The sequence below is a fragment of the Calonectris borealis genome, chromosome Z, assembly GCF_964195595.1.
Source record: "Calonectris borealis chromosome Z, bCalBor7.hap1.2, whole genome shotgun sequence".
NCBI classification, from domain to species: Eukaryota; Metazoa; Chordata; class Aves; order Procellariiformes; family Procellariidae; genus Calonectris; species Calonectris borealis.
Window position 1 is genome coordinate 76,044,079 of NC_134352.1, and position 26,691 is coordinate 76,070,769.

The window sequence follows — 26,691 nt, forward strand, 5'->3', positions numbered from 1 at the left end:
GTGTGGAAACAGGAGTTATCACCTGCTGAAAGCAAAGTAAAGAGGTAATTTGCTCCAGGCAGCATTCTCCCTAAGAAAGTGCCGAGAGAACCAGCACCTGACATCCATCAAACAAGGGCTGATGCCTTTAGACTGTAGAAGAGCCAATGCAGTACCCACAGTTAAGGTGTGGGGGGGAAAGAGGGAAATGCGATCTAGACTAGCACAGGCTCATTATTGGCTTCATCAGCTTGAAAGGCTTCAGAGCAAACATGAAGGAAAGAATTAACATGGAGGCAACCGGAAAACAGGAAAAAAATATAATACAGGACACACCAGTTTTGAAAACATTTTTTTTTGTTTGTCAAAGCAACCATTTTTCTTTAGACTGTAAAAAGAATTATCAACTGAATTTTTATTTCAACAAAAAACTTTTGATGCAATGCCATGTGACGTTAATAAGGCCGGATAAGCTGAGAACGAGTAGGGAGCTTTAAGGTGGATAAACAAGAAACTGTCGCTGAGCCAGCCATGGACAACGCAATAAGGAAGCTAGTGGGAGTAAGTAGGATCTGCTGATAAAATCTGTCGATGACAAACACAGGAGAATTACTGATACAGAACTCAGATGCCCAATGGAGAGAAGTGGATGGCAGTGAAGATTGCAGGAGGATTAAACATGGCACAAATGGCAAGGTCAGAGCCCTAAAGCCTGCTGTAAATTTGACTGCATACATGGCACTCCTCGGTGGAGAAAAGCACATGACAACGGACTTGAGTTCTAGTCATCAGACTGGCCATGAGGCACTATCACACAGCCATGTAAGGAGAGAACATCCTCCCTAGAGTATGTCCAGTGAAATGTCTCCAGAAATAAAAGCATAAATATCACTGTACTGTGCTGGCAAGACTCCTTCAGAAAGGTATATACAATCTTTTTATGCTATATGGAAGTAAATAGAATTCACACACGAAAATGGCAAAAGCAGCATGAGGATGTAAACACAATACTACAGGAGGAGAACAGGACAGCTTGCTTACTCTAGCGAAAAAGAACCTTTTTCTGTGCTTATTCAATAGACAGGAGAACATACTGCACAGAAGAAGAACTGCAGCTAAATATAAATGGAGGATGAAAATTAGAAGGTGTCTAACCATGACAGTTCTGTAGTAGCCTTTCAAAAGGAGAAGCAGACACCAAACCTAACCAGTTTTAAAGAAGGAAATTGGGCAGTTTATATACCAGGTAATGGCACAATATCACACAGCGACAGAGGGCTGGCAGTCACCAAGAAGTCCTCTGCGGTCCCTTGCTGCACTGACATATGCAGTTGAAGAACCAGAGGCCGCATTACCTGTAAGTGTTGGCACGAGGGTTAACAGGGTCCAGACACCTCTGGCATGCCAGTTAAACAAAGCAATCCACAGTTTACACCACTGTTGTGGGTGGGAACACTCATATACTCCTCTTCATTTAAAGAAGGGAAATGGCAATGCTGTTTAGATGGATTTGCTGCAGCTGGGGAGTTTCCCAGCTTCTGAAGGCAGCACTTGCACCAAGACACAGGAGGGCTCCAGTAGCTGCTCTGGGTTTTGTCACCAGCCATGAATCTGCTCAAGTTCAGCCCATGACAACTGGCTTGCTTAGAGCCTGGGCAAGCAGAAGAAATGATGGGCAGATGAGGATGAGAAGAACACTGAAACAACTGTGAGAGTTTTTAGCACTGTCCTTCCTGATACAAATGAGAGGGCAAAGGGAAAGTAGATACATTTAACATCTAGACATGCACAAGACGTCACAGAAAGTCTTTTGCTGGCTTATGCTTCACTTCTCTGCACAGCTCTGTCACTTGACCTCTCCTTGAAAGCAGCCAGACCAGTCTGAATCTGGATTTTTTTTTTTTTTTTAAATCTCCAGTAAGCACATAAAGCAGCATTGAAAAGATGGAGAAGCAAACATGTAAACAAAACAGCCCATCACATCTCTACTGAATTTTTTTTATTTCTGATGCTGATGACAGTTTTACACCTACTGTCCAACAAATACCTTTGGCCGGGGAAGTGCTTGTCACCCCTAGTAATGCAATATATAACAGGCAGTAATGCCCGTTTAGGACACGGGTTGACAGAGTCCCTTGGGAGGCAGTCGTGAAGGGCAAAGGAGTCCAGGAAGGCTTCAAGAAAGAAATCTTAAAGGCGCAAGAGCAGGCTGTCCCCATGTGCCAAAGGATAAGCAGGCAGAGAAGACAACTGGACTGGCTGAATAGAGAGCTTTGGCTGGAACTCAGGAAAAAAAAGAGAGTTTATGACCTTTGGAAGAAGGGGCAGGCAACTCAGGAGGACTACAAGGATGTTATGAGGTTATGCAGGGAGAAAATTAGAAGGGCCAAAGCCCAACTAGACCTTAATCTGGCTACTGCTGTAAAAGACGATAAAAAATGTTTCTATAAATACATTACCAACAAAGGAGGGCTAAGGAGAATCTCCATCCTTTATTGGATGTGGGGGGAAACATAGTGACAAAGGCTGAGGAAAAGGATGAGGTACTTAATGTCTATTTTTGCCTCAGTCTTTTATAGTAAGACCAGTTGTTCTCTGGGTACCCAGCCCCCTGAGCTGGAAGACAGGGACAGGAGCAGAATGAAGCCCCCATAATCCAAGGGGAAATGGTTAGCGACCTGCTACACCACTTAGACACACACAAGTCTACGGGGCCAGATGGGATCCACCCGAGAGTACTGAGGGAGCTGGTGCAAGTGCTCACCAAGCCACTTTCCACCATTGACCAGCAGTCCTGGCTAACTGGGGAGGTCCCAAGTTGACTGGAGGTTAGCAAATGTGACACCCATCTACAAGAAAGGCTGGAAGAAGGATTCGGGGAACTACAGGCCTGTCCGTTTGATCTCGGTGCTGGGGAAGGTTATGGAGCGGTTCATCTTGAGTGCCATCATGCGGCACGTACAGGACAACCAGGTGATCAGGCCCAGTCAGCATCGGTTTATGTCATGAGCGGTGTTCCCCAGGGCTCAGTACTGGGGCCGGTCCTGTTCAATATCTTCATCAATGATCTGGACGAGGGGATCGAGTGCTCCCTCAGTCAGTTTGCAGGCGACACCAAGCTGGGTGGGAGTGTTGATCTGCTGGAGGGTAGGAAGGCTCTGCAGAGGGACCTGGATAGGCTGGATCAATGGGCTGAGGCCAACTGTATGAGGTTCAACAAGGCCAAGTGCCGGGTCCTGCACTTCGGCCACAACAACCCCAGGCAACGCTACAGGCTTGGGGAAGAGTGGCTGGAAAGCTGCCCGGAGGAAAAGGACCTGGGGGTGCTGGTTGACAGCCGGCTGAACATGAGCCGGCAGTGTGCCCAGGTGGCCAAGAAGGCCAACGGCATCCTGGCCTGTATCAGAACTAGTGTGGCCAGCAGGAGTAGGGAGGTGATCGTGCCCCTATACTCGGCACTGGTGAGGCCGTACCTCGAATCCTGTGTTCAGTTTTGGGCCCCTCACTACAAGAAGGACATGGAGGTGCTGGAGCGTGTCCAGAGAAGGGCAACGAAGCTGGTGAAGGGCCTGGAGCACAAGTCTTATGAGGAGCGGCTGAGGGAACTGGGGTTGTTTAGTCTGGAGAAAAGGTGGCCGAGAGGAGACCTTATCATGCTCCACAACTACCTGAAAGGAGGTTGTAGCGAGGTGGGTGTTGGTCTCTTCTCCCAAGTAACTAGTGACAGGACAAGAAGAAATGGCCTCAAGTTGCGCCAACAGAGGTTTAGATTGGATATTAGGAAAAATTTCTTCACCAAAAGGGTTGTCAAGCCTTGGAACAGGCTGCCCAGGGAAGTGGTTGAGTCACCATTCCTGGAAGGATTTAAAAGACGTGTAGATGTGGAGCTTAGAGACATGGTTTCGTGGTGGACTTGGCAGTCCTAGGTTTATGGTTGGACGTGATGACCTTAAAGGTCTTTTCCAACCTAAACGACTCTATGATATTCATTCACAGTAAAGCATGCTGCAATCAGTGGCTGAAAGGTCTTCTCAGAGTAATTAAAGTTTCTTATCAACCAAGAACCAGTTAGCAAAAAAATGCCAGTGACAGAGTAGCATAAATTTAATACCCTGTATTAAACAAGTCAACAGACATGATCATTTAAGGCACAGTATTTAGACATACCAAAGACAATGTTTAGTGAAGCCTAAAAAGGAAACTAATATGCATTTTGCTTATTCAGGAAAAGCAGCAGCTAGGCTTACAAGTAATTTGAGAAGTTATTTAACCAAGCTGCAATTTCTAAATTTTGCAATTTATCTCATACACAAGAAGATGTTTCAATGGACAGAACAAACAATTACGTACTTCTGTGGAAGAGAAAGTCCATAAAATGGACAGAGAGGTGTAAAAAAAAAATAAAATCACCAAGTCTGGAGCAGCACAAGGAAATGGAAGAACAACCCCAGATCTGTTAGCTTGCTCCGTACAAATCCATCTCTCCACGTAAAAGGCTTTCTAACAATGTAGCTTTCCATCACATTTAAGTACTGTCTAGCACATTATCCTCTTAGATAAAAAACAGATGTAAAACATGGAAAGCTGCTTTATTTAAACAGATAAGAAAAAATCAATAATGACTTTTTATTTATTTTGAAAATCATCCTAACTTGTTTCCAAATATCATGCTTCATTATTAAACCTCAAAGACCTCAATTTAGCTGTAGATTAATCTAAATCAGGCTAAAATAAGGAGCAACTGTTTCACTGTCTAAATTAAACTTCTGGTCATGCCTAATTATACCATTTCTTCAGGGGTATTAGCAGAATCAGACTGAACTAAATGATCCCAATTAAAGTAGTCGGTCTCGTGGTTCAATGTCTTCATTGACTCAAGTATGCTACATTTTACATGGAATCCAAAGCTCCAACAAGCCAATGGATTATTTTAAATTCACTGTATTCTGCAACAACGTCAATTTAAATAACTGCAGAGCCTCCAAGGAAGCTCCTTCTGCCTGATGTACCTTCCAGTATCAGTTTTCCAGCTGCCAGATGAGCAGCTTAAAGGAGTCTGCAGTGTTTTTACACTGAAGCCGGAAAAGGATAGAATTTGACACCAATATTTGACAATGGATATCTCTGCATTCCCGAAAAAGCATTTATGGACAGACACTTGCCAGTAAGAATGAAACAAATTTGTTGATACACAGGCTAATAAAACTTAGAAATAAAAATTTATCAAACTCAAAGGATAAGATCTGCATGGAAGCCCAGAAGCCATGCAACGTTCAGCCTACTCCAGGAAGCTGATTTAGCCTGATTCATACAACTAAGGGAGAGGCAGAAGCACAGCACCTAGTCCATACAGCATACTTTCAAGAAAACAAAAAAGTAAGTTGAGAATCCAACAGCCAGAAATTTCTTTATGAGGTACAGCTGCAAACACAAACTAAGATGTTACACACCAGTCGACAAAAAAATTCTGTGGATCCTCTTACGAGGAAAGTTACTTGTTGCCTACACGGTGACAAGCAGAGTGGCAACCGGTCCACAAGTAGAGAGGTAATAGCTGTAGGGAAAAGTCCTGTCCTTCCCACGGGGCCCTGCTTAAAGCAAAGTGCTGTCTGTAGCTAGCTAAAAAGGCATGGGATCTGCAGCAGACACCTCCCAGCATCCATAGCCTTGTTTAAGCTCCATATTGTAGCCCATAGCGGTACTTTTCACTTTAATTGCTTTACGTGTACAAACCAGATAGAGATGGATTGAAACAATACAACTGAGGAAAAATGAGGAAATACTTGGTTTAAACAAGATTTATAAAGAGAAGACTGGAAAAGATAAACAATTTGTAGTCTGCTAACGTGGTGCCTGTGCACATTATACACACCCCACAGAGCACCGAAGGGAGGAGATCACTCCAAGCATTCATATATTCCTCTTTGAACAAGGTGATACGCACTGAACAGACTCTTAACTCATACATAGTGTTAACAATTCCTCCGACAACCATAACATGCTAAACTGAATCTCAGCGCCTCAGCAGGAGCAATTGGCTACATGAAGACAAGGCATGCACACACAGGAGTTTCAGAAAGAGATGCTGGTTACAAGGGACAACATGTACAACCTGGAGCTCTCCTCTACCTCCTTCTGTGAAGAAAAAAGAGAAGAAGGAGAGGAACAAAAGTTAATAGACCAGATTTCTGCCATGAGCTCTGTAAAATGATTTCAGAAAGTGAGGTAAACATTTGCCGCAAGTTGATAAACATTTGTGCAGCGGAGAGTTTTCCCATGTGCTTCCTGGGGCATACACCAGTTAATTAATCTATACCAATTAATCTTGAGTTAAACTAATCAAATTTCATCCATAACTACACACGCATTAGAACATATGCTTTTGAGAGCTGATTTTTAGAGTTACAGTTCCTGTTTTATTAACTCAAGAATTTCAAGTAATTTTAATACAGAATTGGAGCTGCTATTTACCACACTGGAAAGAGAACCTGTATTTATTACAGAGAGGAACAGACTTGTTCCCCCTTTCCCCCCGACTGCATCCACCGCCTGCATCTGAAGCATCCCCCTGCCCTTCCCTCCTCTCCCCCTGTACATTTTGCCCATTACAAGGAAACTGGTAGCTCCCACGGAACACATTTTGCTTTTGCAAATACCATAATGCAGAGAGATACTTTCTGGTTTTATAAATCTAGGCAATTCTCCTCTGAGAAAAAAAAAATCCAGAAGCCTCCTACACTAAATCTCATGTTTATGGATAGGCAATTTCAAAGCTAGTAAAGTTATATGAGAGTCATACTCAAAACTTCCGGTACAGACATGATATTAAGTCTTCCAATCAGATAATTCTGTATCTGCATAGACGAGTCATATTACTCATTTGCCTATGAAAGATGGAGGGGAAGGAACATCTTCATGGCAACAAGGGCCACTCAAATTGGTTTAAAAACTAAAATAGTTTTCAAAGTTACTGCCTATATGGGTGTAATTACACACATGCAATCGCTAAGACAGGAAAATAGAGAAGCTATTTTAACTCAATCACTAAGGAGAAATCAAATTACTTTAGCAAATGAAGTGCTGGATTCTAGCTAAAATAAAAACCCTGCTTTCCACCCAAAGACATGACCACATGGTTCCTTATCAGGGAGGAAAGCCTCTGGACCGCCCTGCAGGTCTCTCCTTCGTGAGCTACAGGAGGAAAAAATACAAGCAGCAGGACGCTGCTGTCTTCTGCATAACAGCTGGTGCTGCAGGAGTGCCATGTTTTGACAGTCAGCTCTGCACAGTCCTGCTGACCTGGAGAGGCTGAGGAAATCTGGAGTCCATCCCAGACTCAGATGTGAACATGCTTTTTAGGGCAGATCCTTCTGACTGTTCCCCTCTAAAGTGATTTTCTATACTATCCTCCTGCCTGTCCATTTTATTAAGCAAAACCTTCTCACCTAGGCAGCCCCAATTCCACTTCAAGTCCTCTGGTTTTCTCCTTCTTTTTTGCACAGTCACCCCAAAACCTTCAAGCCCAAGCCCAATCTCTTCTGACTTGGTCCCTGGGGTTGTTTCAGTGTGTCCCAGGCAGGTGAAGACTTCCCTCATTCCTGGGTTTTTATCTCCTTTGTATCTGAACCAGATTCCTTCCTGATGTCTCCTGTGAAGTCTCTGAGCCCAGAAGATGCAGAAGACCTGGACTCGTGTCTGCCATGGCCCTCAGTCATGCCGAGCAGGGAAAGCCCTGCTTTAGCCCCCAGCTGGAAAACACTGAGGACAGATGGAGTCTCTGGCAGTGCAACAGCTCAACTGTAGCAAGCTACCAGTGAGCATATGCAAACTACACATTTTTCAAAAGCTTATTCACTTCGCTCATTTGGCGTTGATTTTCCACAGAAAAATCCTTGACACAGACTAGGACTGCCAAATTTTAAGGCCTGAGGGCACTAAAGCTTCTCAAATATAGGTCAAACTTATTTTTATACAAACACAAAGCAATAAATCTCGCATTAGACTCATTTTTGGGGAAAAAAAAAAAAGTATTATTTTGGCTTAAATTCCATACATATCTTTGATTTCCAAGCCCCTTCAGTTTAAACCTGTTAGGGACAGTTTCAGGCCAAATATAAAGTTTGGCAAAGCTCTAAGCAACTGCAGACAAAGATTTAAATCTTCTTATTATGTCTCATTACAGCAGATGTGCTTACAGCATCATCAACAATGACTAAGTTGGTTAAACCTCGATCACAGAATTCTTTCACCGTTCCACTTTTGAGCAGTCAATTTACATCTATAAAAATTACTACCATTTCAGGGCTTTTTTTAAACATACACAAAGTCAAACTATCTTCATCTTCACTTCGTGGGGGTTTTTTTTTTTCTGTTTCTCAAACTAAAACTTTAAAAGCTCGCTCAAATTTTCAGGGGGTATTTTATTTTTCCTCTTTTGACTTCAAATTAAACACAACAATTATTTACATGCATCTGCCAAGTTCTAAATTGTTCCGGTAATTTGCATCTGCGTAAAACTATAAATAATTTAAACCTTTATACCAGTGCATCATCTCTGATTCACCAAAACACACAGATTTACCAACACCTTCAAAGTTATCATCCATTCCTTTGCCGCAGACTGCTGCCAAACGCATTTAATAAAATACCTTGAACCGAACTTTCAAGCAGGCATGAGTAATACAGTGGATCAGGCTCAGAACCAAAAAGCCAGCAGGCAGTAGTGGGTTTTCAGTGGACCTGACCCAGGAACTTAAAAGCCTATTAAGGACAAATTATATTTTTAAAGACAGACATAAACACTCATCTGCAGCTGGGAAAAAAAGCAAACCAACAACCTTTCATTGCATTATGAGTATGATGCTTTCTCCAAAGGAAGAAAATAAGAGCTTGGCTTAAATGTATTTTAAGTTGAGTAGAGCGAAGAAGCACATAAAACTGTTGCTTCACTTTCTCGGAAAATGCATGCCAAAACCCACCCTATTTCAAACCAAATAAGTGTATGATTAATCTTGTCCTGCTCTACAGCTCTTGGCAATACTGTCATCACCTTCTCTCACTCTGGCTATTGCCAAGCGGTTATTCACCCACTGCTTCCTTGCCCATCCTGCGCGAGCACTGCTGCTTTGATTACTTCCCTCGACCTCCGCTCCGGACAGGCCTGCTCTTCCCTTCCCAGTTTCCCTGCCTTGCCCTAATGGTCTGGGCTGCTTTGATTCCTCACATCTCCTCCAGGGTTTCTTCCAAGTTCTCTCCCATTTCTCATCTCTTATCCAGTGTTTTCCACTGCCCTTAACTCCTTTAGACTCCTCTGTCTCTCACAGCACATTTCCTACATCGTGATTTCATCCCATACTTATTGTTGTAACTTCAGTTGTCCTGTCCACCATATGGATACGCCTTTACAAAAGTGTTACACAAGCATCAACTCTTTCTCACATCACTAGATGATGTTCAGAAGTGAACCAGGGGGGCTCCGGAATGCCAGTCCGCAGTGGAGCCAGGTCTAAGACACCAAAGTCCAGCTGTGATCTTCCTCCTCCTTACTGTTTCGGCTACTTCTCGCCTTGTGAACATGCCTGTACTGCTCAAACTCTGCTGAGATGAGCAGCCTCCTCTCACATTCAGAAATAGGTTATTTCAATACTTTTGTTGCACTGTGGCAAATGCTAATCCAAACCACTGTCTGTTCCGTTGGATCCTAAAATTAGGACATATGTCCAGCACTTGAGCAGTATACAAACACTACCAAAAAAAAAAGGAAAAAACTTAACAGAAAATAAAAATGGGCTTCGGAATTAAAAAAAAAAAAAATCAGTTTCATCTGTACTATATATACTTTAGTAATCTAAACAGTCTCTTGAAACAAAAATACGGATATATCTGTGCCAAGCCTGCTAACAAATCCTAGTGTTTCACTCATTAAAAACCTATTGTTTGAATCAACTCTACAATAAGGACCTCGTACAAAATAAGGTAGCGCAGAGCTGATTACAAGCTTTATGATCTGCATAACTGAGAAGGTCACTGGTACAGAAGTCAATTCAGATTGACAGATTGTTTCTTCACAGCGAAAGCACGGTCATTGGAAAAGACACTTGGAGCGAGACAACTCTTTCAATGGGAAAAAGAGCACTCCGATTATTATGACTAGCTTTCATGATCGCAAGGAGAAAAGTGAACAAAATATTTGATACGGGGAGGCTTACAGTAAGGATGTGATGATTTCAAGCTGCAGTTCCAATATCTACCACTCTTTAAATAGTCAGGCTTCTTCCCTTAACCGTGTTTGGACAGAGATAACTCTGAGAAAGTTTTCTCACTGCCTGGAGAGGGAGGGGGCAGATGGACCTACATTTCAAGGTTAGGTTTGGTTTTACCAAATCAAGGCCCATCAAAACATGTCGGTCATTTCTATGTCCCACATCCTTAGGAATGGGTTAACCAGTACTGCTCCACCGCTGTATCAGCTCACATCTGCTGTGGTCAAACACTTCATTACCTGTGCTGGCAATAAGGGATGTAGCTCCACAGAAATTCTCATCTCATGGACAAGTTATGGAAACAATACCAAAACACAGGTCTCAATTTTTTTTTTTAATAGTTTTATTTTGATTTTTATAGGTCTCTACTAGCATAACATCTAGCAGTGATTAAACACTGAGAACTCCCACTTTGTGATGGAGCCACTTGAAGTCTGGATCCACTCAACTCCCAAAACTGCAAATCTGGCTAGTTATAGCTCAAATGCACACTTTGTTATCACATGTCTTAACTATTATATTTAACAAGAAACCAAGTCACGAATTATGACGAGAAACCCTAACACCTGCTATTTTGAAGATGCACTGCAAATCTCCCTCTCTCTCTCTCAAAAAAAAAAAAAAAAGGTGAAGCTTGCTAACTTGCATGTCAGTGTTTTACACAATAAATTTTAGGTTTTTTTGGTCAGTTGTACACCATATGTACTTGCCTTCATGACTATTTCCTGACAACTTCTAATAAACTGTTCACCCACAGAATGAGGTGTTGGCCACTGGCTGCACAAATATCAGATTTTGACATCTCCTTAGAAACATTTTTTCAGTTTACCTGAATTTGTCTCCTCAGCGGAAATCCAGCTTCCTTCCTGTGCTAATTCTTTTAAGAGTCTCCTACGCATTTGTCTCTTTTCCCTCAGCACATTTTTGAAATTGTTGATGCATTTGTTCAGGTAGATGGTCTCTGCGCACACCTTGTCAAGGCTCATGGGTCTGCACTCCTTTGCTGGCTCAGGTGGAGAGTTCACATCTCCTCCAGGTTCCTCAGGAGGTGAGCGCTGCCCAGCGGGGATTTCACAGCCAGATGATGGCATCAAACTGGAAACGGGAGGCTCATGTGGAACAGAGGAAAGACTGGAAGGAACAAACTGCATCTGAGCAGATGCTTCGCTGGTGACAGTTGTGTTTGCCTGGCTCTCAGAGGACTGGCTAGGAGGGGTTTCTGCAAAGTTGTCAGAGCTGCCACACATACCTGAACTGGTCAGCATAAGTGTATTGTCATCATCCATCTGTAAGCCACTATCATTTTCCAAAAGGATTTCAGAATCGCTTGTCTCCAGTTTGTGAAACACCACCTGCAGAGCAGACCTGAAGTGATGAATAGCTTTCCCAAGCTTATTAGTGTAAAATTTCACGTCTACAAGATCAACATTATCCCGGGAATGGTCAAGGAAATACTGGGAATTTTCCAGGACATCCCTAAAGACCTGATCAGTTGGATCTTGATCATTCAGGTCCATTTGGATCATATCTTTCAAGCTGTCATTACTATCAGCCATTTCATCTGTTGTATGATCATAGCTAATGGTTGTCACCCCACTGGAAACATCTTCTCTTTGAATATCAACTTTCTCCACACTGGTAAATTTGCATGGGGTATCACAGTCTATTTCAATTTCTTCTGTGGTTATCCCCTCATCTTTATCTAGAAGGGAAGAACAATTCTCAGTGACACTTTCAGTGTCAAGCCTGTGCTCACTACCATTGCTTGAAGCACACATCTGGCTTGCATGGCCCAAAGAGTCAGATGAGCAGTAATTCCCATCACCTGATTTGGCCAAATTGGTCACCTGTGGATTTTGTAGAGGTTCATGAAGGGCCTGGTGAATGTCACTGTCATCTGAAGGCCGCTCACTGCAGCTTATTGTTTGTGCTTCCTTCCCAGTTTCAGGTATCAAGTTGCTTTTCTTAGTCAAGGTTGACTTCTGCACAGAAACAAGTCTCTCCCCAACGCACTGTGTCTTCCTGCTCGTGCTTTTATATTTAACCTGGCATGAGTCTGTTCGAAGGTGCCCAACCGCATCAGTTCTCTGAGCTGCATCAGGATTTGCTGAGTTGCAGTGATTTTTCTTGAAGCCAAACTGTGAGGAGACTGAATCTGTTTTGCAGCCCCTCTGGCTGTTCTGCCGCTTTTGCTCTTCACTGGTAGCAATCCGGACCCCTGAGCTTTGCAGAAGGATAGACTTCTGTAAAATAAAGTCTCTCTGTTCACAATTGACAAGTTTCACAATTGCTGGTCTTGGCATTAACGGCTTGCCCGTACCAATATCTGATCTATAAGCATCTTTTATGTACTTACTGCACTGGATACCATTGAAACAATGATATTCAGACAAGAAGCTGCAGATAAGCTCTACTGTGTTTTCACCGTCTTTTTCTGGGATGCCATAAAAATATAATACTGGTTCTTCCTTGTGTATCTCCCTACTTGGCTCTCGAGTATGTGTACCCTGAGTTTTGCCAGTGGAACCACCTTGCAGGCCTTCTATCTCACTCAAGACTGTATCCACGCAGCTGGAGACTTCATCCACAGAGCCTTTTATCAAGGTGAGGTGCTGCCGGAGCTCTGCAATCTCTGTCTGGATGCGACTTATTCCCTGGAGCTCTTTAACAATGTAATCAACCACATCAGCGGAGCGATCTCTTGATTGCCGTCTACGACTCTTGTAGGCAGTGGGCTTTTCCTGGGGAAAGCACTCTTGCCTTTCGGCTACCTCCCCCCAGCTCATGGTAATGCTCAGGGAAGAAAGGTCCTGCCCCTCAGACACTCTGCCCTTTCTTTCAGAAGTAGTCTGGGTTGTACCATCAGAAGAATTTCCCTTGTCCTTCTTGTTCTGTTGAACTGAGCATGGTATTTTTACATAGCCATCCCAGTTCAGTTCCACCTCACCAACGCACACTTCACTCACTCCCTTGGAATCGTGTTCTCCATCCTGATGAAATTCCCCTCCAGCAGTGGAAAATTCAGTGCTCACAGAGCTCCTCTTTATTCCACAAACAAACATGTCCGTTTCAATCTCCACCGGGGAGAGCTGGCAGTGATGAGCGTGGTTCGGATTCTCATCTACCTGGCCTTGAAGAAGCCTCTTCATTTTGTCCCGCAGAAACAAATGGAGTTTTTGCTTCCGGAATTGCTTCCTGCCCCACAGTTTTACAACAGGTTTTCTGTGCAGAAGCGCAATTTCATTTTCTTGCTTTTTCAATCTACTTCTAGCAAACATCATCAGCAGCTGCACCTGTGTTTCTCATAGTGCTACAAGCTGCACAAGCACACATCAATCACTTCTCAATGCACAACTCACATCCAGTTTTTATTCTGTCACGAAGCAGCTACTGAAAGAGGGGAAAAAAAATTACAGTTTGGTTCAGATAGAAATAGCCAAAGTAACTTAAGCAGCAAAATAAAAAAAAATACCATCTACACAAAAGCAGACAGAAAGAGGATGTGCTATTTAAAGTGTACAGACATCGTCTTGGTTTTGGCCACCTCCCCAGATCATGTCCTTCTTTGTCGAAATAAGTGTTGCTTGCTCCCTCTTCTATCCAAGAAAGTTAAAAAAGAATAAAAGAGCAATTCTGTGGCCACTCCCTTTTTTTACCATGTTTGCAAATTACTCTAAGCTGAGCTCCTGGCAATGGTGTGTGATTTAATTACCCCTCTGAATACAGAATTCTGACAATTATAAGGGATTCTACCCTTGCACATTTCCTTTCCTTTCAAGTCCACAATCTTCATCCTTTCTTGCTTCAAACCAAAGCATAAATCAAGTTCAACTTGGCGCAGTACCAGCTATCCCACAAGAATCGCACGAAGTGATGTAAAGTGGCAGGACGACTTGATGACAGATTTTAAGTGTAAAACCTTTTTGCTATTTTAATTTTTTATCTTAATATTTTGCTACCAAACACTAAAAAAACCCCAAAAACCTCAAAGCTTACAAGCTCCCAAGCTAACCTGCAGTTAAATATGCCACACTCAGCATATGTACGAACAGGCTGAGCTGACAGCATGAAGATTCTGCACGTCACTTCTACTCCAACCCTCAAGATTTTGCGGTGGATCATTTTCCTGATTTAAATCCTCTCTGTAAAAAGCAAAAAAAAAAAATATACTACGTTAACTACTTAAAACTTTCATGTGTCTTCACTGCTGTACTTACTAAGCAACATACAATCAGCTTTTTCCTCCAGAGAGTAAGGCAGACAGAGACCCATACAAAGGTCCTCCGGGAGCCAAGTTGACTGGAGAATGCCAGTGTCTTTGACGATTCAACTCGGACTTGCTGCTGAAGCACATATTCTTTCTCACATTCTTGTTTGATTTAAGACCTATAGTAACTGCCTTTCATTTTTATGATTACATAGTTCCAAAAAAAAAAAAATCTTAAGCTCCACAGTGCACAGACATAATCATCACATGCAACTTTCAGCCTATTCAGGCTGAAATTTTGCCAAGTGCTTCCAGTTTTGCGCAGGAAGGTTTACTGCCATGTTGAAAGGAATAGAATCAGGGTTTCTAACCTTGTTTTTGGTTTAGGTGTTTTAAGACTAATGTGTTACAATTCATACCAAGATGTTTTGTGCTGCTCCATTCACATCTTCTTTGAGGTCTGGTAACCTTGGCTCTCCTAATGTGGCCTTTGCAACCCTGAAGTCTTCTTCAGAGAGGGTCACATATTGTCCCAGCAGCACCCACTGGAGAGTGCTGGACCAGGTGCTAAGCCCAAATATTTCACACGTTCATGCTCAGCAGAGGACCGAACACTACAATCTGTTTGCACTGGATTGAGGCCCTGATCTAAGGCCCAACAAACTCACTCGGAGCATTTTCACTGACCAAGGCTCAGCTCCAGAGCTCACAGAAGCTTTCACCCGATACCTCTTTCAGACATCAAACAACGATTCCCATTTTCAAAGTTTCCCATTAACTCAAAGTTTCTACACCCTGATCCCAAGCTGCTGCAGTGCAGAAACCCTGCCTAACACATCCTCCAGCTCCACCTGGCAGCCATTTACACTACTGCCAGCATTTAGTGGGCATTTTCATCCTGGTGAATATTTTGGTTTCATTTTTGTTGTTTCAATTTGGGGGCAGGGAAGGAGAGAGTCGTTTTTGATCTGTAGGAAGCAGCATTTGCAAATACCAAGCTCTATAATCAGAGCTAATTAATATGCTATAACAGAGGCTGCATCTGTGCTTCAGGTTTAAGCGCCATCATCCAGCATCTCAGCTGAACTTCTATACAAAAGGCAATCTCTGCCCTTGTGTAGGCTAAACTAATTCCCTGTAAGATTGATTGTCAGCTTCCTAAAGAAAACAAGTTTTAATTTTATAGACTTTTGTGGCCATTGGTCCATAAAGATCAGGTTTTCTTTTTAATGTCTTTCTTATCTAACTACTCCCTCATGGAACAGGGTTGACCTAAAAAAATATTTGCTCAGGCTCTCTTCTTCCACCACTTACACAGTTTACCTTTCACTTGAGTGGCTAACTGGTGTTTAACACCAGAAAACCACTTTTGTATCAATATTAAGAAGTGATCCCTCAGAGAACAAGCTCCTGAATTCAGTGGCAGCCAGCAAGAACTCTACAGTCGTGGCTCCCTAAACATGTGTTGCTTGAGGGTAGCACACAGCGATGCTCATTTCAAATATTTTCCAGCATCTTGAACCCCAAGCGCTAGGAGAAAAACCTACACATGCTCGTGCAAGGATTCCCTCAGAAAGCTCAGTGTTCGTCACGCTTCCTTCCACACGCAGCTTTCAAGGCACGATAATGATCATTTTAGTTTAAAAAAAGAAGTCAATTCAAGCTGGAGTTCACTCTCATTTCCTTTGTCTGCTGCAACACTTAACAGCAGCAGTTTGTTACGGAGAATGTTTTTTCCTGCTGAATACTTACTTGCAGGACTGCAGCCGTTCCAAAGCAGGCAGCTCAGTGCAAACACTACAATGCTGTCATTTTTATTTATATATATAGTTTGTGGTATATATATGTGTGTGTGTATGTATATTACAGATATACACAAATACTTATTTCATTAGAGATTTTCAAAAAACATCTTTGATTTCAAATACCAGCAATACCTTTCCAGCTTGCCCCAAAAGGGACAGAAACTGTTTCCTCCCAGGCTGGGAACAAGGCCAGAGCAGAACACGAGGACAGCAGCTCTGGCTCAGAGGGAAGCCCCTCTACCTCTCCCTACAGTGGGTAGAAGCGAACAGAAATCTCTGTTTCCACCAAAGAGCAAAACACTGCCCACTTACAAGAATGCCAAGAAGCAGGCAAGAGAAATCGCCCTCTTTGCACCTCTGCCACAGGCTTCCTCCCTCCATTCCCTGCCTTCTGCCACCCCAGACCCATGCTCAGACCTGGAGCTCTGGATATTCGCCCACTTCACCCTGTGGGCTGGCCCCACAGTGCCTCCGCACCTCCTGCCAGGGTCCGTCACTCCTCCCCACCCAGGGTTGTGTGCGTGCTCCTGTTCCCTTCCACTGCTCCAAACTAGGTGTTTTGCAGTTATTTGCACCCTACAAAGATCCCTGTTCCTCTAATTTTGGCTGTGTTAGGGTCATGCTTTTTTGTAGCACCGACAGGCAAAGTGACAATAAAAGTTAATGCAGGTTCAGCCAGGAAAAAAAAAAAGCTGGATGCAAATCCGTGCTGAAGTCTTTTTCTTTTCCACAATCACTCCAGGAGTCACACTAACACATAACAAGAAATCAAGTCTATACAGAAAGAATATTTGCATCCTGGTATGCTGCCAGATACTGTAAGCCCTCACTGACTACACAAGCTTTGTTCTGACTGCCTTTTTAGCAGGCATTTCTCTTCAGGAGAACTCCATGCTCAGTTCAGCGTGGAGCTGTCTCTGGGCGTGCAGACTGAAGAGCAGCGTACACAGGTACCACCATTTCTACATCCCCCCACTTCCCAAAAGGAAGCCAGGCTCAAGCTAAGCAGGAGTAAGACATCACTGGCTTTACTTGGGGATGTTTGGGTTGTTTTACTATTTCCATGAGAACAAAACTGACATATTAAGATTTTAAACAGGGGAAACAGGTGAACTACCACAAACACTGCACAGCTCATTACCTTGTCACCGGGCTCACTTCTGAAATATCCTTGTAATACATGAATGACAGTTACTTTTTCTCCTGACGTACGGATTTGCAATGACGATAGGAGCAAAACCACTGCATGCCAGCGTCAATGAGTGAGAAAAAAGAACATGAGATACCCCATGAAGGAATAAAATTCCATTATGAGACTTCTGCTCATCAGCTGGGGATCAGTCATACTTTACACTTACAGCACCCTGGGGGAGGTCAGGCTCTCTCCAGAGAGAGGAGAGCTGGCTGCAAGCCCCTCTGAGCATCATCTTCACTTCTGTGAGTCACTGGACAATTGTGGTTCAAAACAAAGGCAGCTTTGCACTGCCCCACACAGCAGTGAGCTGGCTGCAGACAAATGGAAGAACAGGGAGTGAGAGCACAACCCCTATGTCCATTAAACCTCTGCTAAAATGAGGTTGTTTTTTCTTTTTACTGGCTATCTGGTTTTCATCACACTAAAGGGAAATACCGAGACACCTTTACCCCACACCATCATGTTAGAATGTGCTGGTACCCCAGGGTGGACGTGATGTTCAGTGTCACCAGCAAAGAGGTACAAAAACAATTAGCTATGATCAAAAAACATTTCACAGCAGCCTGTCTGGCTATCGACTCATGCCACCATGGCACTGAGTGGAGTCTTTTGAATGACTATACTTACTGTATCTTCCACACAAAGTGGTATTGCATTACCTGTACTAGCAATTACATTAGGAAAAGCAATAAAATGACTGATAAACGATCTTGCTATAAAGAGCCATTTAAACATGAAGAATACCAATAATTAAAATGAAGGACATTCTGGGAAAAAAAGGTTTTGGCATTAACAAGAGAAAGAAATCATGGCTAAGGCTGCCATAGCAACATCGCCCCAGCACTCTGCATGCTGAAACATTGACTCTTCCTGGGAATATTACAGCATTTTTAAGCACAGTAATTGCTGAAAGAATCCTAACAACAAGGTTTGACAGAGATACGAAGGCTTACTGCCAGGTTTGCTGATGTATGACTTCTGGAGGTGAGCATGCAATTTTCTAATTAACATGATTAGATTTAATTTTGGGTTGGATCATACCTAAACATGGCATTATTGCTTGCTTCTGAGAACGTGTCTCTTTTCAAATCTTCTCCTAATAATTACAAAAACTTTAACTTTTGAGTCCTGGTATGAATTATCGGAACAAGAAGGTACTGAGCTGAGTGATCCTGGGTGAAGAGCAGGAATATTGGAGAACAAAACATTCTCTTGAAAAATTTGTTCACCTGAGGACATTTCTGCTAAAAGTAAGGTGCAGAAGAGACACGTGGCACTTCACAGTGGCTTAAAGAGGAAATACATCCGTGCTATTGAAAAGACAGTAGTTACAAAAGGATGAAAATTATTTTAAAAACAAAACAATGTGAGCAAAAAATCTATTACACAGTTCCTCAGTAACCCTTTCACAGTCCCTTTGCAGCCAAGCCTCAACCCAGATTCTTGTTCAGGAATTACTGCACAAGCTGCAAAACCACATCCCAGCCCCATCTGTAGAACTTTCTGAAATTTTTAAGCACTTCCAATGATGTTGTCCAGGCTTCACCTGTACCTAGAGGTTTGTTTCAATAAAGCCGAGCAAAAACTGTGTCAGAACACTTCAATGCAGACATCAATGAAAGCCAGCCTTCCCACCCGGCACATTTTAGAAAAAACATACTCAAAACCTTTCCAAAGCAGTTTGGTAGATGTGCCAAAAGGTCAGGTTGGGGCAGTCAGTCACCCTCATGGTGGAAAACTGATCCAGGGAATACTACATACTAGCTGAATGAATTAGATGGTTCTGCACCTCCCACATCACAGTTATTTCTTACCTTTTACACAGGGCATTCACTTGAGGCAAAAAATACCTCTGAATAATATTTTGCTGTACCAGCTAGTTATCAGCATAGCTACAAAGTGAAGGAACAGTAAAAATCATGAAGTATGAGGATAAAACACCCACTGAAGTGCTGCAAGTACATTTACCAGGGCAAAAAATTCTATTGCAAAACAGCATGAGATCAAGTTAATGTAATTAAAGAGTATGTAGTACAGAAAGGAGGTAGCACACCCTGCCTTAACTCCTTAATACCCCCTACAAACGTATTGCTAAGTGTCTCTCAGCTTTCTGTAAAGTGGGACTAATGTCAGTCATCCACCTGGCATCACTTCTATGAGCACAGATGGAGACGGATTGAGATGTTCAGGCCTTTTAAATCCAGCTGTCTTGGGAGCCCCCAGAGAGCACCTCAGCACCAGGCAGCCCTGCCATTCTTCGAGACGTGCTCATTTCCTCTGCAGCCGCATCCTTTTATCACAGATTCTTCTGCGAGCTATAAGCAGCAGTGGCTGGCACAGCGATGCACTGGTTGCAGTAACAAATGAGGTCTGTCATTACCTGGTGGCCAAGAAAAGGTGGCATCCAGGCAGAAATAGGTGCAGAGAGAGGCACAGGCTGGAATCTGCTGACCATAGAAGTGCAAGGCTCGAGCCTAGCCGGCAGCAAGCTAAGTCTAAGGCACCTACCTAGTTCCAAGACCAGCCTGTGCTGAGAAAAAGACAAAAAGGATAATTGACTGCTAAAAAAAGAAAAGAAATCACAGCTGCTTCTGTCATTCTTATGTAAAGTTACTTCACTCTTTGGCAGCAAATGCAAAACCTGAGCAGCAGCTATTAGTAGTTTAAGAGCAAACTGAGAAGCAATTAAGTTCAGCAGCCCCCTTACTTCCACACAGCTGAATCAATCAGTAAACCGTTTACCCATAACAACCTAAAGCACTAGTTGTTCCTTAAAACACATGTTTCCCAAATCAGCACCCTAAGGACCAAGTATTATATTGAACAGATGAGCCAGGAGCAAGAACCAACTTTTTGTTTAAAGGAAACAGCACTAAGAACTGAAGCACAAGCACTGGAGCATGCTGACAAGTTAGCCGGCCTTGGGATCAGGGCTGTAGAAATGTCTTCTAGGCTTTGGGGAAAGGTTTTTGATTATTCAGCTACCTCTAACCGGAGAGCAGACAGACAGCACTGCCAGTACAAACCCAGTACCTCTGCTTTAAATAAGGTTCACGTGCACCATTATGAAAGTGCTGAAGGATGCTAAGAGCTCTGCCTTGACTAACAGAAACAGAACATGCTGTACCTTTCCTCTACTTGCAACCCAATTTAACAACCCAGTGCTGAAGCAATAGTGTGAACTCTCCAAGTGCTGCATTTCTGACAAGAACCACCAGGAAACATTCATCCCTAAGAATTTTCTCAAAACTCTGATGACTCCCTGAGGAGGTCTGGAGCTGGTTTTCCAGGTAAGAGTGCATCAGCTCACAGGGACACTCAGGTAGGGGAGGGACAGGCAGCACTCACCAACCCAGGGTGACAAATTAGGAGATCCAACTTCTGTTGTCAGGGCAGTGCTAGCACAGCTGTGGTACAGACTGGTGCTACATGATCTCACTCACTGTTTCTGACCTGTCCCGCACTCCTTTAGAGCAGACACTCAGCAGCGTTCAGCCAGGCTGGGTGAAGGTAACGTAGGCAGCTGATGGAATAATTGGGGTTTTCCAGCTCACGCTGCTAAAGTGCAGCATTCGGCAACTAAAATCCTCCTGGGCTAAAACTGCAGCTTTACTTCAATAAGCTTTCTCCTTTTCATCTTGAGGACAGAAGACCTTAGCATTCTGTATTAAGTCTTGATGTTTATCCCCCAAAGGCTCGCTCCATTAGCAAAAGAAAGCTGCCTGTATAAAAGGAATAAAAACTGAAAAGATATCTGAAACAGTCACACCATCTGCTCTGATTCACGAGCTTGTACAGCATCCTCATTGCTCCTGCATGCCAGTCATTTCATGTCATCTCATCAGCTCACAAGCTTCTCAGCACAAGAAACCAGGCCAATGACAAATACTCTGGGTTAAAAGCAAGCCTGCTTTAAGTGACATTTAAGGAAGAATCAAACCAGTAATTTAATTACTCTCAAGCCATTTGCTTTTCAAGTGATCAAATTTAAATTATCACCAAATCCCGTTTCCTTTAACTCTTCTTCACATAGTGATTTTGATGTCAAATTCCAGCTGAGATACAAACCCTCCTATCAGAAAAGTATGAGAAGTAAACAGACACAACCTCAATTATACCAGCAATAAGACATCTACAATTAGTGTCTAATGGGCGAATGCAGAAACTAAGAAATAGAGCATACAAATGAACGTACTAAGAGTAAATTGTTTTTACAAAGCACGTGTTTAAATCCAGTCAGCTTCCAATGGAGCTATTGTACTGCTAAAGTAAACACACACACACACACAGAGTGCCCACTCTAAAATAAAGAACAATCCTCCTTGGTTGCTGCCTACTTGCAGTTTATACCCAGCCACTTCATTTGTTCCAAACATTTACTTACCTTGCTGCTTCAAAATAAAATAAAAGGTTAAAATGTAAAGGAAATGTATAGAATTAATAGAAAACTACAGAATACAATAGCTTGTTCTCATAGAAAAGACAAGTCCTGAAGGATTCCTAATCTTGTTAAAGGTTCACCAGATAATGAACTTTCACTATGTAGATTATCAACATATTGTTGGTGTCCCATCTCAGGTATCAGGAAAAGCAACGTTAAAGGCACTGAGAGTATCCCGTTCCATGGCAGCACTAGGATGAGAAATCACGTAAAGTTGAAGGCATGTTTTGAAGGGGAAAAAAAAATGCAAACAACTACTAAAAATCCAAAAAGCAAAAAACAGCAGAAACCAATGAATGTAAAAGCCAAAAATGCAGAAATCCTGTCGGCTTCCAGGAGTATCCCTCAACAGAAATTCTTTAGTTCTCTGCCACCGTGCATCTTTTCCCTTTCTCAGGCAGTACCAAATGCAGTTAAAACTTCATCCTTCCCCTCAGTTGTGACTCAACAGAAAATATTGTACTTCAGAGGCAGAGAGAAAGCTGTGCAGCTATTGCTACTTTACTCCTCCTCGTCAGCTGCTTACTGCCTAGCTCCTCACACACGCAGCCTCCCCGCTTCGCTCGCGCACCAACACTCCTCGCCTTGAAATGATTCTCCACTTTATTATCCATTCAGAAGGAAATACGAACTGATGGAGCCAATCTGACTAAAACGCACTCCTTCGGCATTACGAGAGCAGGCAGTACAGCGCAGCAAGCTGATCTGTGCTGGAAAAGCACTCTGCCTGACTCCTGGCATCCTGCAGGACTGCGGAGCAGGGGGGCTGGGGAAAAAAGCCCAGGACTCAACATAATTAACCAGCTCCAAGAAGATTCTTCACCCAACTCTGATATAGATGTTTATTTTTATATCTCCTGTTCACCCCCAGACTAACCCACAAGATTCAACGATGCCCCCGCTGAAATGAATCGTATCCAGTTTCCAAGGAAGACTAGTACCAGTTCTGCTACAAGTGTGGGGGATTGAACACCCGTTGATCTTGCATTTCCCAAAAAAAAAAGTCACATTGTTACATAAAAGAATGACTGCAGAAGTGTTGTGCACAAATCAGATCCACTCATGTTGTACCGACACTGCTCTTCTGGCAGTGAGCAGCAGCAGGCAAATCATCCTGCAAGAAGTGCCTGAATTAAAGGTACCGTTTATTTGCCCCGCAAGCTGCTCCAGGGGCATCCAACGCACTGCTGCTAAGAAAATCTTCCTGGCCTGGTGGTCCACGTTCACATCCTCCTTTTCACAAATGCTCCCTTCATCCTGTGTCCCTCCTTCATGCACCCAACACAAGCACCCAACTCCTTCCCAAATGCTGTTTCTCTGCCTTTAGCACCAATGGCACCGTACGGGAGCTGTGCGCATTTCCTGGTTTTGCTCAAGGACAACTCACTGCACCTTTCAAACAAAGTCTTTTCACAGTGTGGAGTGGGATTTTGAAGAGGCCTATATGACTTAGCTGTGGAAATGCCACTGTCCTCCCATCTGCTCAAACACCTCCTACCTCCTTGTGAGCCAGCCTTGCTGAGAATGATACTTCCCCCCCAGTCTCTTACCTACACCAATATCCACTTTTATTTACCACTTCCTCCACAAGCATCACTGTGCTCCCAGCCCTGCCCTTCATGGGATATTCTCCTGGCACCTCCTACCCTCTGGTCCAACAGCTCCATCCCAGCACCTCGCTGAGGCATCAGCTGACAACAGCCAGGCTGGTGTCCCCATCAGCTCATTTGTTTGATGGATGTAAGCACAAGTTTTGCATACAGGTAAACAATACTTTGCCTCATCAGCACCACTGGTGAACAGGACCCCCCTGCTCCTTCCATGTGCAGCCACAGCACTGCCCCTTGCAGCCAGGCACAGAAATCAGGCCACAAACCTCCTTTCAGACCCCTTGTAAGGTTGACGTTCCTCTGTGGTCACTGATATCCTCCATCCTCCAGAAAACCATCCCTCTTTTTGCTCTTTCCCTTCCTGCAGGGGCAGAGACCATAGGTCAGATTTTCAGAAGTGCTTTAGGTTTAAATGATTTTAAGAGTCTGACCCCGAGTTTCTCTTTACATGTTTGCACCCTGCCAGGAGAACAGGGCTCCTACCTAACTGAGGGCACCAAGTTCCAGTGCAATAGAAACGATCGCTACTAAACACACCAATTATAGCACCTGAGTTCAGAGCAGAAGCTCCATATCAAATTCATACACATAAGGATGAAGACTGCCCAACTGAGAAAACAAAAATGCAATCCAGGATTTGTGCAGCACTTAGTATCTTCAAAGCTCTGCATATGAACAAGGCAAAAAAGATCTCGCCAGGGGTCTCTTTTACAGAAATAGTTTAACAAAATATTCAGCATCCATCAGACAACACTTCCTTATTCGCATTAACTGTCTATAGCACCTGAAGCATCCATTAGACAGCCTCGTGTCTGTCCTGTAAGGCTTTTACATGCCTTACTTTTTCCAAAGATCCTACTACAGATGGAGCCAATGCCATCTTGCCATCACTGCCTCGGTCCTTCATATCTCTTCCTTCCTTAATCTTTGCCCATCCCTGCAGCCATCAACACCAGACATGAGCACATCCAAGTCAAAATGCCCCAAAAATGGGGCCAAACACGATCCTCTAGATGCAGCTCTTGAGATCCATCTGTTCAGATTTCCAAGCACTATCACATAAAATCCCAATACTCCCATGGCTACCTTATAAGAACAGGAGCAGAAAAAACATGGAAAAAATGAGCAAGCCTCATTAGAGAAAGAGACATCGCTAATGGAGGCCATGAGCAAAGAAGTGCTGGAAAATGTCACGCCCTCACCACAGCTCACAAGGAGCTGGAGAGGAAAAAGTGGCTACAAAAAGACAAAAACACAGAAGCAAGGAAGATTGCACCTTTCAAACATTTAAAAACCCTTACCGAATGCACAGGAGATTGATACAGGCTCTGTTTTTCAGGGATGTTTTGTTTACTGAAATAATGAAGACAATTTCGAATTGGGAAAAATAGGCATGACTAGCATCTAAAAAAAGCCTATGAGAAGAGTGTGCTCTACCTCAAGGCTCAGAGCACTGAGTTATTTGCCTTCTTCCAGAGAGAGAAATAAACTTCCACTTAAAAATTTAAATACTTCTTGCTGCGATTTTTTAATTCACCAACAGATTTTAATTTTAGGTTGAGCCAGCTGGGAATTATTAAAACTGATAAAACCAGGCTCAGCTATATAGGCCAAATGCTTTGATGTCTGAGAGGTATACATTACCCTTTCTTCTTTTTTAATCCTCATTATCTATTTCATTCCAACTTCCTGTAAAGCACCGAATTACTGATAAAATTGTAAAAGTAAGCAATTCCTTCATACGCACGAGTGGATTACCAAAGGAAAATGAGCATGCTTTGAGCACAGGTCTTCTCCTCCCTCTCCCACACTTGCACCCTTTCTCCCTGCAGGAAGACAAGCAAGAACACTTCTAGTGTCCTGGCTCTTGGGGAAGTACAAAATTGGGCGGCTAAGTAAATTAGAGGATAAGAATGTTACATAGAGAGATGAAACAAAGAGACAAGAGGGAAAAAAGTCAAGACAGAAGAGAGAAAAGTCAATGGAGAGGGCTTGTCTGGAACAGCAGGGATGAATTCTGTCCAGCTCACACTCAGGTTTAGTTCATCTCACAAACGGCCTCAGACATCTCTGACTCAAGAGCTCTCTAAAATAATTTTTTTATTTGTTTCACTGGAAGAAAAATAAGAACCATCTGTCCCAAATGAAACTGCCTGCTGCATCTGCCTAGAGACAGAGTTCTCAGTAAGGTAGTTTGGGTTCAAAGCTGCATTAGACATTAGAAGTTCGAATACACAGTGTAAAGTTTGTCAGTTGATTCAGCAGTGAAAACATGCTATTTATTATCTTCTTCAAAGCCACGAGAAGATCAAATCAGTCAGCAGTCTAAAGACTGAAGCGCTAATGAAAAAGCAGTGACCTCCTGCTGTTTGACAGCTGTCCTCAATGAATACCACACTTTGAGGAGCTGTGCATCACCACAACTTAAGCAGTGCTGCTGAGACAGAAGCCTGGAAGAGAGGAGACTGTACATTCCAAGGCATTTAAAATTACCCTGTCAATACCGTTTCTGTCATTACAATAGCTCCAGAACACACTTATGAAACATATGCTTAAGATGTTGCTTTCAGATGAAAGAACAAGTTTCTTTAAGCAAGGTGTCACTCAAAGCACTGATTCCTTCTTTCCCCCTTAGGAAAGGGTAAGGCAAGGTGCAAGGGTAACTTGCAAGCTCGGAAGGGAACAAAGGCACAGGTCCTTCCTACAGCACCCCAAGCACCTTGGAAACTGATAATGGCCAGACACTGGCCTTGAAGCACTTGACTTAATCTTCCCCAAAAGTTCTCGCTCCTGAAAAAGGGTTTTTTCCTCCCATAAAAGTAAAAAGTGAATTATTTGGCGTATAGAAAGACAAGAATAGCACTGGCATGTTGAAAAAAACAGCTAAAGATTGGAGGTATTGGGACTGTTTACCTTCCAAAGACAAGCAATGTAAGTCCATCTGTTGTGAATAGATGAGAGCAAGCCAGTGGCTGACTTGTCTTCATATGAAAGATGTTTACGCTCCATACGTTAACATTATTTGACTGTAAGGATGTCTGCTGAACCCTGAGAGATGAACATTTCTGAACTAATAGAAGGAAAGACTTTCACATAGCCTGGGAATAAAAGATATTTCCAAGGCAAAGAATGCAGCAAGATTCAAGGAGTGGGATTTTTATCAGGTTAATGAAAAAATGAGTTAACATAGCA

General features: G+C 43.1%; 1 protein-coding gene across 3 annotated transcripts in view; it reads right to left on the bottom strand.

Annotated features, from left to right (window-relative positions):
• The window catches only part of UNC13B (unc-13 homolog B), a 217,829-nt gene that overhangs the window by 91,213 nt on the left and 99,925 nt on the right, over positions 1-26,691 (bottom strand). The window contains exons 1-2 of one of the 3 annotated variants that reach the window (XM_075138256.1): positions 11,071-18,325; positions 6,092-6,114 (exon numbers count right to left, since the gene is read on the bottom strand). The exons of the other annotated variants lie outside the window; for them this stretch is intronic. Coding sequence (XP_074994357.1) covers positions 6,092-6,114; positions 11,071-13,522 — 2,475 coding nt within the window. The 5' untranslated portion in view covers positions 13,523-18,325. Of the gene's footprint in view, positions 1-6,091; positions 6,115-11,070; positions 18,326-26,691 lie in introns of those variants that run through there. 3 annotated transcript variants of the gene reach the window in all.